The sequence below is a fragment of the Psammomys obesus genome, unplaced genomic scaffold (assembly GCF_907164565.1).
Source record: "Psammomys obesus unplaced genomic scaffold, mPsaObe1.curated_primary_1811, whole genome shotgun sequence".
Taxonomy (NCBI): domain Eukaryota; kingdom Metazoa; phylum Chordata; class Mammalia; order Rodentia; family Muridae; genus Psammomys; species Psammomys obesus.
This window is the reverse complement of record NW_026596095.1, coordinates 28,845,181-28,862,781: the sequence shown is the minus strand read 5'-3', so window position 1 is coordinate 28,862,781 and position 17,601 is coordinate 28,845,181. Positions and strand designations below refer to the sequence as shown.

The window sequence follows — 17,601 nt, the reverse complement described above, 5'->3', positions numbered from 1 at the left end:
TTATGCAGTTTTCAACCTTTGATGTACTGTTGTAAATGAAAACAAATAAAACCCATGATTATAACAACAGAATCCCTCAACAGAAAGTGAGTATGCCATTCAGTATTGATGTGTTGACTTGTGGAAGTCAAGTTGAAAACTGGTATTTACTAAAAATACCATATTTTTATCTTCAACCTATCTAATCATCCCAACATTCTTGTGAAGAATGCAGTTTTTCCTGTTTATTTCCAGGTAAGAAATGTGAGATTCTGAAAGGTGATGTTATCCTTAGAATGATGGTATGTCCAAGACTTCAGTTAGGAATTCTTGGTCAGCAGCCAACCCTGTTGGGTGCCCTGAGGACATTCTTTCCTGTGTACCACACATGTTTTCCAAGCGAGGAGCTGACTCCAGTAGAGTCTTTCCCTGTGTGGGGCATAGGGACTTCCTTTGTTCTCTGCCCTAAGACAGTGAGTCTCAGCTTGTGGACCACGACCCTCTCCCCCAAAAACTCATCAGAAAACACAGACACTTACATTATGATTCATAAGAGTAGCAAAATTACAGTCATGAAGTAGCAGCAAAAATAATGTTATGATTAGAGTCACCACAACATAAGGAACTGTGTTAAAGGGTCACGGCATTAGGAAGATTGGGGGCCACTGCTAAGACCTCGAGGAAGCATGTGGCTTTGTGTGATTTCTACAAGGCCATTCTCTGTTCTCTCTAAGGTAGTACTTCTCAAACTCTTGTGTTAAAAGATTACTCCCTCCACACACACAAAGTCGTGCACGAGTACTTTCCTAAGTACACTCAAGATTAATTATTAAAGCAATTCATTTAAAAGCTTGCCAATTATTTGTCCTCTTAAATTTTTTAGTAAGTTTCAACAGACGTTAATTTATCATATCACATTGCTATATAAGTTTCGGTTTCTACTTTAATGCAGTCACAGACCAGCAGCAAACAGTTTGCTGTTCTGACTCTTTGAACCTAGGCAAAGCAGCTTTAAGGACAAGGGTAAAGTTTCCAATGAATTAGATACCTTGTATACATTGTTTGCCCTTAGGCTTTGTACCAGGCAAAAATTCCTCTCCTTCAGGCTGAATGTCCCAAGCAGGTTTCTTATTCACCATCACTTCCACCATCTTGGAGAAAGCAATCCGAAAGGGGGACAAGAACCAATAATGCTTCATCCTTGAAGCTGCTGGGAAATCTCACTGGCTCAGTAGGAAAACGGATGGAGTTTAGAGGTGTGTAAACTCTTCAGCACTCTTAGTTGTTTCACCAGCCAACAACAAGGTCAAAGGTACAGATGTGACTCCTGCCAAAATTCATGTCATTTCTGTTGCTTATGGCATGGGTGCTTGAGGATGTAGTTTATGCATATTGAGCCAGATGGGTGATGAACATCTTTAATCCCAGCACTAGAGAAGTAAATGCAGAGGAATGGTTGCAAGTTCAAGGCCAACCTGGCCTGCTTAGCCAGAAAAGAAAAAGAATCATGACTGAGTTTAACATTAATAGGGGTACAGGGTTTATCTGTAATCACAAGAGGGGGGACAAGCTAGTGAGACATCTCTCTTAAGGTGTCACATTGCTCTGTAATCCTTCCGTTTCCTGATTTTATTGGTGGGAATGCATATCACTAGTGCTCCCTTGAGAATTCTAAAGCCCAATACAGTTTCTCGTAGGTGGTTTTCACCATGTTAGGCTTTGTGTCATTTTTATACTCTAGCAAATGTATCATCTGGCGCTATACATCCTTTTTCATCTTCTTAAATGTGGTCTTTGATTGTCATATTTTTGTCCTTGTCTCATGAACATCCTCTGATTCTTTCTATCCATGGCACATGTCTATCCATTTGTAATAGCTATTGTTAATTCATCTTTTAGAGATGATTTTAATGCTTCCTCATATAAATTATTAGTTTCTGCTCAAAAATTCTCCTACATGGTTAGTTTTCAGGTATAAGTTGACTGCTTTTGTCCGATAATGTATAAAGCATGTACAAATGAGAGCTGCAGATATGGCTCAGAGGTTAAAGTACTAGCTGCTCTTCCAAAGATTCTGAGTTCAATTTCCAGAAACCACATCATGGCTCACAACCATTTATAAAAATGTGCAAATGATACTAGCTGCTTAAAGAAGGAAATAGATATGTCTCTAACAATTGTTGTCTTTGCTGTTGTTGATCTTATCACTTTCTCTTCTGCCTTATCATTTTCTCTTCTCTTTTCCTCTTCCTTCTTTAATACAAGGTATCATGAAACTCTTGCTGGCATGGAACTATATTTATAGGTCAGGCTGACCGTGAACTCATAGACCCTACCTACCTCTGCTTCCCAAATGCTAGCTAACTGTATGTCTTAGAGTGTAGGGGTGAAAGGAAAAGCTAATGGGCATGCTAAATGTCATAAGAGCTATCCAGTTTTTCTAGTTTTGGCCCGTCCAACTAATCACCAAGATTTGTAAGTTTATCTTTTCTAGTTGGTGTTGATTTCAAACAATTTTAGTAAGAGAATGTTGACTCCTCCACTAGACCCTGTGGTTTAGGTATTACTGATATTTTAAAGTCAATGATGGAGACTTTGGTAAGGAATAACAATTACTGTTCATGTCATCATCAGACATGAGATTAAATAGGACCAATTTGTTGTCAGGTTCAATTGAAACTAAATAGTATTAGGCTTCTACATATTATCCCCTGAGGACTACAGATCAAAGAAGGAAAATAATATGTGTGTCAGATAATAATATTAATATAGAGCTCGGCCAGATCCAGAGCCAGGAGACAGGAGTTCTTTTAAAGGGCTCTGGGGCATGTAAGGGTCTGCAGAGAGCAGTGACAGTAAAGATCTATAAGGAAAAATCTACAGTGGATATAAAATTGGGACAATGTTTAAAAAAATGTGTGCTCCACAGAAAAATAAGCTCATCCCTAAATCAGTCAGTAGGAGTGCCAGAGAAGGATGCTGCTAGAGGGAGACATTGTTCTTGAGGGGTGGAATCAAAGGCAACACTCATACTGGTACTTTGTTATCAATGCTGTTAACTTTCAACCCGACTCCGCTACAATGACTCAAAATAAGAATAGACAGAGAGGGGCACAGTAATATTAATTCTAACTGTGGCAATCCACTCATCTCAGAGCTTAGGGAGGAAGGGGACCAGGAAAACCCTTAGGAATCGGCAGTGTTGGCAACTGCCTGCTCATCATTCTTTGGTCTTCCGCCTACCGCTTGGAAACACTAGATAGCTTAGGATTCCTATCCCTGCTGCTTGAAGCTGATGACTTTCTTTCTTCTACAATCGGAGTCTGTAGTCTATGTGCTCCTCAAACCAAGACTACCTCTTTCTTTCTCATGGCCCCTGATGCTTGAGTGTGATCCACAAATGAAAAAAGAGATGCCCTGAACAAAGTTATACATGGCCATCGGCCATTTATTGATAAACATCTACAAGATCAAACAAAAGTCTGCACAGATTGTGCACCAGTAGATTACCTGTGCTGGAAAAGTCTGAAAACTTTACTATGCTCCCTTGAATATGAAATAGGTAATATCAAAGTCAGGGTGTGCTCAGTCAGTCAGCCCGTTAAAGTGGATTCTGATTGAAACCTCAACTCAAAAGAAATGCCAGGATTCGGGAATTTGGTACAACTTTGAAAATGTGCAGGGCTGTGTATTGATCATTGAGGAGAACTGTCAGTCCTTAGAGGCATGCAAGAGTGGTTCGCACTCATAAGCTCCGTGCCGTCCCTTTGACCCCATTTCACTCACTTTACATAGAGGTAGTGTTGATGCCATTTTGATGACATGAAATTGTTTTCTATCCCTCAACCATAACTCACGAAGGAACTGGGTCCCAGAAGGCTGTTCTGAACCCATTTAATGAGAGGTGCGAGGACAGAGGAGTTCAAATCCTTGCAGTTTCTAGACGCACAGCAGCCTGGCAGAGGGTCGCTAACTCCCTGGAAGCTTTGAAGCAGTGTGTCTCCTTCTTGTTAGTGTGAGTCCCCTGGGTGCGTTGGGTCATCTTCTAAAGCACTCTGTCTCCTTCCCACCTCGTAGATGTTTCAAACTTTCCTTTGCTTTTGGAATTCTGGGCAAACTTAAAGAGACTTGAACCCAAAGAGCTATCTATCCAAGGAGCGTCACATGTTAGGGCTACTCGGACTTCACGTAACCTTTAACTTGCCAAGTGCTTTGCACTTTTATTCAGTAACTACAGGAATACTGAGAATCCGTGACTGATTTTCTTGGTACGCACCCCATCCCAGTCCATTTGTCATGGCTTTTCCCTGCCTGTGACACAGAGAGACAGCACACTGATTGGCAGTTCTATTAATTGACTGTCACTGCCTCGCTCCTTCATAATCATTCCCATAACCAGAGGATCCATCCTGCATTCATCTGTGCAATTCGCTTCTCAAAATTATTCCTGATTTGACTTCCTTCACCTTGTCATTTCCTCCAGTATGAGAATCATGACACAAGCTTGGACACCCAGGCAGTAGACTATTTAAAAAAACAAAAACTGATATCAGAGGGTAATTGCCTTTATGATGCCTAATAGCCATCTTAGTGGTGGGAAGACTTGGCTAGCTTAGACCCAAGACCGTCAGTGCCTGCCGCAGAGTGAAAGGCTTTCGAGTAGCTTAGGCTTCTGTAATTGTTCTGTGTGTTTCTCATTGATGTCCCTTGTTGGACAGAAGCTCCAGTGTGAAGTTTATAAATTATATTTGCCGTGTTGCAGACAATAAACAACAAAACAGCTCTTCTTTCTGAGTCTCCAAATATTTTGTTTCTATCTGAATTTATTAATTATCATATAGTGAGAAGGTTCTTCAGGGTGCCTTTATCTTCCTCTCTATCTTTACTAACACACACACACATGTTTTATTGTATGTATATGTGTATTTTGCCTACATATGTATATTTGTACCACACCTCTTTACAAGCCCAGGAGAAGCAAGAAGAGGGTACTGGATGTTTGGAACTGAAGTGACAAATGGTTTTCAGACACCATGTGAGTGTTAGGAATTAGACTCAGGACTTCTAGAAGAGAAACTAGTTTCTCTTAATTTCTGAGCCATGTATTCAGGCTCCCTTCTTTGTGTTTTTAGCTCTCAGTTCTGCAGACAGGTTTGTATATTTTTAAAGCTTGATTTACTCTCCCTAGAGTTTGTATTGTAAGTTGCCAAGAAATTTATTCCCACTTTCTCTTTGATTTTGAGTAATACGTTATATCATCTCAGATTTAATTCATTATGTTGGCTGCTCTACTGCCTCGGAATTCCAAATGAGAAATATTTTATGCAAATGGTCTGAATACATAGGAAAAGCATCAAAAAGAGTCACATGATTATTATTTACTCACATTGTTTTCTGTGAAGGTCCACCTTATTTATTGCCATCAGTACTGTGAGTTTACACTCCCATTGAGGTTTCAATGAGTTAGTTGACTGAAACGCGCCAAAGAATTTGAGCTTGGGCTGTTCAGAGGCAGTTTTTCCTCCACAACAGTATTCATACATTTGACCTTAGTTTAACAAAGATTTATCACTGTCCCATCCTAGTCATTCACTAGTATGTTTCAACTCTGCCCTTCTAGTTTTTATAAACGGAGGCCTGCTGGATCACTTGAGACTTAAAAACTGAGTAAACAATTGTAAGGATGTTGATGATAACTGGAGGGCTGGTGCATGGCAGAATGCCGCTTCCACTAATGCGAGCAGACAGACCTACAAATCATGGCTAATACTGTTCTCACGGCTTTGTTCCCATGACCTTTTGGAACTCCATTGTCACATTTGTCTTGGACATCACACATGCATATGGATGAGAAGAGGATGGGAGATGGGCTCCATCCTTTATTTCTGAGGACACGGATGACAGCTTTTGACTTCTTGGGAATCCATGATATAAGTCCTGATTTATGAAGAGAATATGTCTGTTTGCACGCGGTCCTGGATGTAACAGTTACTGTTTTCAGTTTAGTCCCAGGATAGCAGATAACAAGAATGAGTGAAGTTAGAAGGGCTGCTGGTGCTGTAACTATTCAGTGTTATACGGCGGCATTGTCTCAGGAAGCCAATTGCACCACATGCAAAATAGTAATAGCATTTTCTTCAAATTATTGGTAAGAAGAAGATTAAGTGTCATAGGACAACTTAAAGTTATCTTTATTTAGAGAGGCATTAACATTTAGTTATATCAAAACCTTTCTTCCTGTTTCCTCTTTTAATCCATGTCCAACAGTGTTTGCTGCCGTGCTTAACGTCTTGCTGTGCCTCATCAGCCCTAAGCAGAGGGCTAACAACCATGAACCTTCACTGCCTCAGCTGACCCCTCTCCTGCCTGACCTCAACTACCATGCCTTAGAGGGGTGTATTTCACAGCCTCCAATGAGAGAGCCAAACCCTGCACTCACTGGCATAGGTTCCAGCTTTGCCTTGCCTTCCCCCAACCCCTCACTGACCTTGTCACACATTGGACATTACTAAAGCTCTCTGACCCTCAGTGTCCTCACATTGGCAAAAGGATAGTGGTATCGTCCTCAGGTTGTCTATCTGGAAAGATGATCGGGGCAAGACACTTAGAGTGTCAGCTCTTTTTAATGGTAATTAACGATAGGAGGAAATTTCCAGCCTTCTCTCTCTTGAGTTTCTAAGTGAAGAGGAAACCATCTGTTTTTAATGATTGGTTCATCTGCTTTCATAGATGCAAATGTTGAGATGTCCTCAACAGTTTGTATTTAAAAAAAAAATCTGTGACCTTGTCCTGTTTGTGATGAAGCCAATGGAAGTAAGATAGGCTCACTTTGTTTTCTTACTTCATGCGTTCTCTTCTCTCACTATCACTTTCCCTGTTTGGTCTTCAGCACAGATGGATATTGCTTCACAATGATAGAAGAAGACGACTCCGGAATGCCTGTTGTCACCTCTGGATGTCTGGGACTAGAAGGGTCAGATTTTCAATGCCGAGTAAGGAAGATCACTTGAATTTACTTTGTAACTTGCACTGGCAAAATAAAAGAATCCTTTTGTCATGGCTATCCCACATAAAACAATAGAAAATTCTCGTTAGCCAATTTTCTCTTTGTTTACAAACCATGTTTTTCTTTTTACACTACCTTTAAAATCCAGATTATCTATTGGTTAATCTGAGCCTTCATTATTTGCTTATTTAATGTATGCTGGTTGCTACAAGTACAATAAATGGTTTTTATTGAAATAGAAATGTTGTAATGGTACATTACAGTTTGAAATAAACTTCCTGGTGGCAAGTGACAGTTTCGTGATTTTGAGCAAAATTATTAGAATTTTAAATATGCTCTCTAGTGATAATCTGTTAAATTTTTGGTGTTGTGCTATGGAAATTTAGAGAAAACCCGCTAAGAGCTGTCTCTGTGTTTTATGTTAGGACACTCCTATTCCTCATCAAAGAAGATCAATCGAATGCTGCACAGAGAGGAATGAATGTAATCAGGACCTACACCCTACATTGCCTCCACTGAAGAACAGAGGTATGATGGGTTGGGGGTGTGAAGGGAGGCTTCAGTTTACTGAGGGCAAGCACTGGACTCTTCCTCCTTGACAAATTTATTGCTGCCTTGACCATTTTGGCTTTTAATTGGGTTCATTACCCACTGCTGGAGTAGAAGGTTAAGGCAAGATGACACCATGACTGTCAGTCAGGAAATGTGCATGCAGATCGTACATGCAGATCGTACATGCAGATCGTGCATGCAGATCGTACATGCAGATCGTACATGCAGATCGTACATGCAGATCGTACATGCAGATCGTACATGCAGATCGTACATGCAGATCGTACATGCAGATCGTACATGCAGATCGTGGCTTGGGGGCTGTATGTAGCTTTATTCTTAGGGTCCCTGTCACTCTGCTTCTCCCCAACCTCTCTCTGGAGAGCTCCAGTCCTGAGAGTGTACTGTGTGCTGGGAGGAGGGAGAGAAAAGAAAGGGCACTGCATACTTACTCTTGAAAATTATTCACATTAGGTCTTAACTATGCTTTAATATACATTCACAAATTAAAGACCTTCTAAATAAAAGACTACATAAAATATTTTTTTGCTTTGCCACATTTTATTTTATCATCACAACAATCTGATTTTTATTAAATTAATAACATATTTTCTAAAGTGGGGGTCCTTTTAAAAGTTTTAATTTCAAAGTTTATGAACTTAGCAGTATTTAAAATAATAGCTATTGCTATTATGGAAATATGCAGCACATCTCCTTTTTGTGGGTTGGTTCTGCATACTTAAAGGCTTTTTGGCAGAGATTTTGACAACAGCTTTTAGATTTCCTTTTCCTTCTTTTTGTTCATCACAAATAAATGATTTATAAATGCTTTAGAGTCCTAACTCTTATGTGCATAATTTAAAATGAAACTTCACGATTGCCATTATTTTTTGAGAGCATATTTACTTTAAAACATAGGGGCATTTCATATTTTTGACAATGTTTCATAAATACATTCCCATTATTGTGTTGAAGCTTTTCCGATTAATTCATAGAAATTCACATGAGAGACTCACAGTTTTCTTTATTTCTTTTTCAAGCAACATCTTAAGTGTTAGGGATACAGAAATGGATGAAGAAAGTAATGCTTGCACAAAGGGTGTAAGAACTGACGTGTAAAAGCTTAACTTCCATTTGGTCGTGGATATCTCATTAGTAGATTACAAATTACATTAAGGACCGTGTAGTAACACTTTTGTTGTTGTGATAAAATCCGCCGACGAAAAGCAACCTCAAGAAAAAGTGGGTTTATTGTGATTTATAGTTCCAGAGGGAGGGGAAAAAAGAAAAAAAACAATCAGAGAGACAGAGGCAGGGAGGCAGGGTGGAGGAAGTGGAGTCAGGCTACAAAAAGTCAAAGGTCTCTCCAGTCAGGGTACCAAAAATCAAAGGTCTCTCCCGGTGACTTGCTTCTTCTGGCAGGGCTTTACCTCAGGAAGGTCTCTTCACCTTTGCAAACAGCACCAGCTGTGGTCCCAGTGCTCGAATATATAAGCTTATGCAAGGAGGGGGTGGCATTTCTCACCCAAACGGGACTGTCACATCTGTCCCTACGGGCTTTTGGCCATCTCATAATACAAAATGCATGTAGTCCAACTTCAAAGGTTTACATATTCTTCAGCAGAACAACACTGTTCGAAAATGCAAAGTCTTATCTAAAACCTAAAGCCGTTTTTTTCCCACTGTCAACCAGTATTAAAAATAATCAATCAAACAAATCCAAATGATATACTTTCAATAACCATGGCATAGAGTATGTATTCCCATTCAAAAATGAAGAAGTAGCACCACAGTCAAGTTTGATCAAAGCAAAACAAAAACCCAGCAGTGTGAATCCACCAGATTTCTCTTCAAAGGGCTTAGATGATTCTGCTCCTCCAGCTTGGCAATATGCAGCACATCTCCCTTTCGCCGGTTGGTTCTGCATATGAGACCCTCCTTGGCAGATGTCTCACTGTTCTGGTTATCTCCAGTGTCTTGGGATCTCCACAGAAACAGACTTCATCTTCCTAACTTTATGCAGTGGCCTTTGGAGCCTCCTCCCAGGGACTTGAACTCTGCTGTGCTGACTAGCCTTCGAGACACTCTGTGATGATGGTGGAAGGATTCATGATGTCCTCAATGTAATATCTTTCATGCAATCAAAAGAAGTACCATGTGGACACAAAGTCTTGCTACCAGCTGAGAATGGAGCCTAGTGTCCTTTTTTGACTATGTTTGTAGCACAATTTGTATGCTGAATCCAATGAAAAGTTTGCTTTCTTGGAGTAGGAAACCCCTCACACTCTCTCTTTTCACAAATTGGAACTTTAACCTGGTGATATCTTGTCCTCAGGGCACTGTTGTTCAACGCAGCCCAGGAGGGTTCTTGTCATTGGTGGTGATCTTGTAAACAGTGATAGACACTTTTCAGCACATGGCTTGGCTGGAATCTTGAGCTTCCTACTGCTTTTCTCCCCTAACAGCACAACTTTGAATTTTTTTTGCATAAGAATAATCAAGAATACCCATGCCACAGACTCCATGTTAGGCTGCCTGAAATTTCCTCTGCTGTAGAAATCACCCCATTCTTTTAAATTTGGCCTCAAATAAATTCTCACCACACACATAGAATGCAGCCGTACTCTTTGTCCAAGTGTCACATGAATGGCCACAAGCCCAGTTGCCACTTTAGTCCTTGTTCCCTTCTGAAACTTGAAGAAACATGTCTCCAGCATCTCGGGTTAATCTCCACACGTCTGTCTTCTAGGCATTCACAAGAACAGTCCACTAAGCTCTGCCTACAGCACTTTCCAGCCTGAAGTACCTTCCTCCAGAAAACATCATGGTTAGGGTCACCACAGAAACAAACCGACTTTGCTGTTACCAATTTCTGTATTAGCTACTTTCCTGTTGCTGTGATAGAATATCCTGGCAGATGGCAACTTTGGGGAGAGATAGTGTAACTTCCAGGCTACGGTCATGGTGTAGGAAGGCATGACAGCAGGGGTGTGAGGTTGGCTGATCATGAAGGACATGATCGAGATAGTTCTATATCAAATGGCAGAATAGCACAATGTCCTCAGAAAGGTGACACTTGAACGAGAATCGGAGATGAATAGTGATTTACTAAATGGGTGAGACAAAAATGTCCAATGAAAATTAAAATGACTAATGCAGGCCAAGCATTACCCCGACTATTATAGTAACTAAACCATTTGAGCCTTACGACTCCGTGAGATATTTGGGATGGATATTCTCATTTAAAGATGAAAAACAGCAATATACAAGGTACAACAGAATTCAGTTTTGTTATGAAACAGCTGGTGACTCTTACTTGCCTCTCAGATAGATCCCCATTTGCTTGCAGAGTTCTCAGTTGGTTCTAATCCCTGAGAAGTTAGAGGGACAGTGTTATCCTGGAAGGGCCCACATGCTGTCTTCTCTTCATGGGTGTGTGGAAAGGTCTCCTTCCGGGAATGTTCGTGTTAGCACTCTAACTGCAGGCAATGGCACAGTAACACAAGCCTCACGTGAACAGCGGAAACAGATGTTTATTGATAAGGATCATCCGTTCATGAGCCAAGACAAGCAGACAGCAGATCTGACTGCAAGAGAGAAATATTGGGGAAAAGGAAAGTGCAGAATAATGCCAGCCTTCAGAAAAGTGCCGGATGGTAAAAAGAGAAGCCCGTAGGTCCTTGTGGTTTTCTTTCTGTCATAATTCAGAAATGTGTTGAGTAAGAAAGGACTGGTCTGTGCTTTACATTGCAGTCTGTGATCGTTGAAGCTGAGACTTTTAACAAACTCATAGCCTAGGAGTGAAAGAGGATTCTGGGCTTACTGGAAATTCATTGTGATTCTGTGGTTAGATTTATTTTTAGTAGAGGAACATTATCTTTGGATTCGAAAATGTATTGAGTTCTCCTTAAAATTGTAAATACAGTGTGATTTGTGTTTTCCAATAGAGGCAGAGATCCCAGTCTCTGCATGCCTATATAAGACATGAAAGAAAGAAACTTAGAAAACTTAGTGACTCTATACATTGTATACAATTGTAGACTACTTATTTTTGAGAACCTGTAAATTATTGTTAGCATTTATTAAGCAATAATTTGCAAAAAAGGTATGTGCTAATTATTACTCCTGTTTGCAATGGCTTTTAGGACAATACTTCAGTAGTTCAAGCTTCTAAACTCCTTTTCCGTGCCACTTATAACAGTTCTGAACTGGATAATTAAAAAAAAAAAACAAAAAACAAAAAACTACTAATTTCTGATGATTGTTATTTAGTCTTTAAAAATGCAGCCTACTTTCATTCCTATTTGTAGAGAGTATAGATTATTAGTATTAAAACATATTTCAGGCCACTGAATGTATCATATCACTGACTATTATCAGAAGAAAACTGTAAAGATCTGTGGGTAGAGTTAACAATAACTAATTAAGCATTTTATGCAACATTGCAAGGTATGTTTATTTTCAACTAACTGGTTAGTATCCCAGTAATGAGAGTCATACAATTATGTATATTGTACATATATAGTATATCTTGTATGTATATATATATAATTATATAATAATATATAATATATATATAATACGTATGGGATATATAATCATGTGACTGTGAGACAGCATCCTTGATCGTACTATTTGTAATAACAACTCTGAGTTATTTAAAAGTAGATAGCGTAGCAGCATTGCTCTGTAACCTCAAATCCTCTAACCTAATACAGGCACACCAAATAAAGGAAAACAGATGGGAACACAAATGCATACGTGTGTGTGTGTATGGAAATGTTTCTGTGTAAGGAGTGGCCAGAGAGCAAGAGAATTATAACACTCATGATAAAATATAAATAATGAGAACTGTGGATGAAGGACATCTTAGAACGCTTTCTTCAAGCTTTTGTCAAAATAATTAAAGATGATCATGTTGGTAATGAATTTGAAGTTGTTTCATCCTTATTAAATGGTATCTGGTAGTGCATGTGAGAATATTTAATATCTGTCCTTTGAAGTAATGGTTTTATATCTAAGCATGTTAAATAAACACAGTCATAATCAAAATCATATGTGTCAATTACATAATTGTGTATATTATAGAAAATCTGTGTTGTAACAAAAGCTCTTAAATACATCACAGCAGAAGGGTAGTTTCTAGTTAGGATGTTTCTATGCAAAATACTATGTCATCCTTGACAACAGCTCATAATGGCAAATGTTCACAATATTATAAACAAAAATACTTTAGCCAGCAGAGAGGCAGATACTGTAATCTCAGCCCTTAGGAGGTTCAAGCAGAATGATTGAAGTTTGAGAAAGCCTGGATTATATAGTAATACTTTCTCCATAAAGGATAGAAAAAAAGAATCTAATTACAAGGTGACATAATATCCTTTGAGAAATAATTCTTTGGTTAACATTTTTTGTTCATTGAAAGTGATTCCATAATGGCACACATGCAGCTTTTATCAGCAATTTGTTAAGAATGTAATGATTGCATGTTTTTCAGTCAATTGGGCCTTAAAAATATTTTTTTTTCTTAGGGCATGCACTACTTTTTTACTAAAAAAAAAAAAAAAAGGCCCATTTGGGTGAGAAAAGAACCTCTTGCCAAAACTGAATATGTCTCGTCTATGTGTGAGGACAGCTGGGAAAATGTCTTGTTGTACTGCCCAAAGTTCCCCTTTTACAACTAAGTAGCAGCCATGTTTCCCTCAGGGGCATGTTGGACATTTCATAAGGGCGCGAACTCTGTCACCGTGTGGCTGTGCTTGCTTTCAATTCATTTTGTTTAAATTACCCCTAAGCCACCTGCATAAAAATCACCTTTGTGATTCGTTTTAAAAGAAAAGATATTTTTGAATAAATATCTCTGGGTTTAAAGTCAATAAATATACATTTATATTAATGGTCTCTTAAAACATTCTGTTCCACATGAAGCTTGAGAGAGCTCACTTAAAGTGAATCTGACTGGTCAAGAACTTGAGTTGATACAAAATACACTAGATACTCATATCTATCTGTGTCTTATAGAATGTCAGGTGTCCTTATGCTTTGCATCGGTCAGAAAGCAACTTTGGGTATAGCTAATGCAGATTTCTTTTTGTTTCTTACTCAAAGACTCTTCCAGATGCCAGGTGAGAAGAGCTTACAAGCACACCACCTAACTCTGGGATAAACATCAGCTCTGGCTTGGATGCTAGGCTCAGGATGTTGCTCCCGTTGTCTTTCTCCTTCTGGTTTATTCTGTGTCTACAATTCCTTTGTAGAGGAAAGGAAACCCATGCTGTTGAAATACATGTCTAGCTGAGTGGATTTATGCTAGCCAAGCATTCTGTTTTGAGTACTTTTTTTTTTTTATTTATTTTTTTTTATCACGGCACGTTAAAGGTTTTTCCATATTTTGTGTATCATTTTTTTTTTTTTGTCAAACTTTTGGAAAAGAGTTCATCCCTTTTAAGTAATAATATATGCTGTTTTGTGGCTTTCTTTTTCAGATTTTGTTGATGGAGCTATCCACCACAAGGCCTTACTTATATCTGTGACTGTGTGTAGTTTGCTCGTGGCCCTCATTATTTTATTCTGTTACTTTAGGTGAGTGTGAGATATGTCCACTACACAAATAGCTTTCACTGCTGCTTCCTGTCAAGGTTTGGCGTCGCAGCTTTCTTTGTCCCTATATATTAGGTTTATCTGAAAATATCTATCACCGTTGACAAAGGTTTACCCCAGTGAAGCTATAAATAAATGCCTGTCTCGTTTCTGTTTCAGACATGCCAACCACTCAGATAAACTTTCCATCTTAAGGAAACATGGATAATTGGAAAATGTATTGACTAGTGATAAGTTAGGTTTGACTCCAAGAAAACAAAAACATATAGGAGTCCAAGTGCTTTCTGTAAATCCTTATTTCCTGACTACAGATTTCTCTAGTATTATAACCTTTATAGAATAAACATCAAAATAAGTTTAGTTATATTAAGTTTTTAGCCCAGAACTTTTCTACTTTGTGAAATATAAAAGTTTATATGTCCGTGCCATTTGATCATCCAGATATTCAGCTGTAACATTCTGTAAGTGCATCAGTTAGTTGATTAAGATGAATTTTTGGAAGACATTACAATAGCATGTTTTAAAGCCTAATTTTATGTCATGGTTATCATATCATCTTGTACATCTTCTTATGTGAAAGGATTTCCTGACATTCTTTTATAAATGAAGAAAAAAAAAACCCATTTAATTACTTAGGGAACTTAAAGGAAATGCTTCTCGGAAATGAATATTGGAGTTATTTGGAAATGCCATCGGAATATAATCTGTTTGTATACAGTATTTGAAAGACACAGAGAAGAAAAATTGCGTATGATTGAGTAAAAACATTACAAGGGTAGCAAGCAGCATTTGATCTTGTGTTTATTGCTGTACTCCTTGATTAATGTTGGTCTGTGATGTTTTATATCTGTCATTGTATTTCATTTTATCAAACTATCTCCCTCGTTCATGCCTAGGTATAAAAGACAAGAAGCCAGGCCTCGGTACAGCATTGGGCTAGAGCAGGATGAAACTTACATTCCTCCTGGAGAGTCCCTGAGAGACTTGATTGAGCAGTCTCAGAGCTCGGGAAGTGGATCGGGGCTCCCTCTGCTGGTAGGAGAAGAATATGACATGAATTCCAAGGAAATGCGTTCTCAGAGGGAAAGTCGGTTTTGCACTACTTAAACTGCGCTGTGGACAAGAGACGGCTAAGTGCCCGTGGGCGTCAAATCTTAGATGCAGGGCTTCTTGATAGCATTTGACAATCACAGAGCGAGGTCATTTTATTTTATTTCTTAATGTATGTGTCTGTTTACAAGCCAGACCCTCAGACATCCTCATCAAGAGTGAGCTGGAAGGCGGTACAGGTGGGCACCACTGCCTTCTGGTTTTGGTGAGGTGAGGATAGCATTATTTTGACCTGGCACCTGTGAAGCTCCATGCACGGCAGCCACAGTGTGAGGTTTCAGGCTGAGCTATGTCTTTTCCATTCAGGAGAGGTGAAATTGCTCCTTGTCAGCCCCACCAAGCTTCAGCGAGAACTTACTCCAAATCAAGACATTTGCCTGGCTGAGAAAAGTGTCTGATTCTTTTCTAGACTACAAACAAAGGTAGTTGGAGTGAAGGGTAGAGGTAATTTTCATGGAAACTCGTTTCCTTAATGAGCTTTGTTGTACTAGAGAGAGAGGAGGAGGTGAGAGGAGAGAGCACATACGTGAATGTCTGGGAGCACACGTACCATATGTGCATGTGGAGGTCAGGGGCAACTTGCAGGAAATGCTTCTCCACCATGTGGTAGTGGAGGATCGAACTCAGGCCCGATGGCAAGTGCTTTTACACACTGAGCCATCCCGCTGGCCCCTAAGGAACTCTTAACTCTCAGACCTCAGGGTTTGCTCCCAACTTGTATGTCTCCTTGACTTGTTTCATCTGACAGCCTGGCATCTACTTTTGTAGTTAACAGTTTTTAAGATCAAACAGAAACAACCAGTGCTTATGTAGCCATTTTAGCTGTCATAAGAAGAAGACTAGAAGACCAGGCTGGCTTCAAACTCAATCCTGCCTCTGCCTTCCTGAGTGCTGAGATTATGCCCATGCACCACCTCGCTATAATTGCTATATTTATAAGTTCCATAGTATTGTATTTTATTTGTCAAGAAAAGTACACAGTTGAAACATAAAAAGTTCCCACTGTGTTAAAACAATAAGTAAGCAACTAGTCTCAATGTGAGATTATCATTCCCTTAACAATACTGACTAGTATGTGCTACTCCATTGTTTATTATTACACCTATAATAATGAGACCACATTACTTTTTTATAGTTTTAGGCCTTCTGGAAGTCTCTTTTTTAATGCTGCCATCTACACATATTTCTTTATTTGATAGTGTTTTCCAAGTTACCTTTTGAGACCTTTTTTTTTTTTTTAAATATATCGTCTATATCTTCCCTTCCCCTTTCAAAAAGAAATAAAGAGCTATTTTATGGATTAAGATAGAATATATTTTTCTTGTGTAGCAGATACTTATGTGTTGTATATGTATACATTTAATAGCTAACATTTAGAATATTATTTGTATATGTTTGGTATATATTATCCAATAAAATATTACTATTATATCCCACTTATCTGACCTCATTAGGGAATATAAGATAATTTTTTAACTCAACTGTGAACCTCTTGAATTTTTATTTATTTTAAAATTTTATGCGCACATCTCTGTGTGAGCACAAGCTTTTTTGTTCCATGGTGCATATATACTAAGATGTGTCTGTGATGGTTAGGGGACAGCTGTCAGAAGTGAGTTATCTCTTGCTGTCTTATTGTAGCTGGAGAAGAGAACTCTGATCATTAGTCCTGGTCACAAGTACTTCTAACTACTGAGCCATCTTGCCATCCCAATGTTAAGGCTCTTAAATGAAGTCTAGTAAAAGTCTTTCCCGTTTATATTAATTCAGCCTAATTAAGGCAAATATTTGTGTATATTTCTGTTTGTGTACGTATGTGTGTATTATACACTCAGTGATAGAGTATCTTACACTGGTCATACAAACCTGCTTTCTACTCTCCATGTGTGTACACAGACTTACACATAGAAAACAGAAGTGTAATCGTTCAAGATGACATTCTTAAAATAGCGATGCACTCCTTGCATTTTTATATATGTATGTATAGTATTTATATCCAATGCACATGAGATAATTATCTTGTTAGAATCACAGTTATAGTGATTACATAGTACAGACATATGGTGGTCATTTTTCTGTGGCTGCACCTGAGCTATCCAACTTTGTTTGGGCTCAGAAGGTCAGGGGTTAGAGGTGTTAGTTTGTGCTTATCTGTCCTCTTCCCTTGGGCTTGTCGTTGCACACTGAGGTGGAAGTCCTTGGCAGAGCAGAACTACTCACCTCATGGAAGAGAAGGGAAGCCAGAAACGGAGAGTCCTATATTCCCCCTTGGGCCCATTTCCTGTGACCAGCAGAGCCCCTGCTTGACCCTATCATCTAGAGTGCCACTTGCTTATGCTGGAACTCATCCAGAG

At 39.0% G+C, this 17,601-nt stretch overlaps 1 protein-coding gene across 2 annotated transcripts in view; it reads left to right on the top strand.

The window, feature by feature from the left end:
- The window catches only part of Bmpr1b (bone morphogenetic protein receptor type 1B), a 320,945-nt gene that overhangs the window by 281,252 nt on the left and 22,092 nt on the right, over window positions 1–17,601 (top strand). Inside the window, exons 4-7 of one of the 2 annotated variants that reach the window (XM_055628294.1) lie at window positions 6,869–6,971; window positions 7,411–7,513; window positions 14,023–14,119; window positions 15,034–15,172. In XM_055628294.1, the coding sequence (XP_055484269.1) occupies window positions 6,869–6,971; window positions 7,411–7,513; window positions 14,023–14,119; window positions 15,034–15,172 (442 nt within the window). The remainder of the gene's footprint in view (window positions 1–6,868; window positions 6,972–7,410; window positions 7,514–14,022; window positions 14,120–15,033; window positions 15,173–17,601) is intronic. The other variant, XM_055628295.1, reaches the window with a different exon arrangement.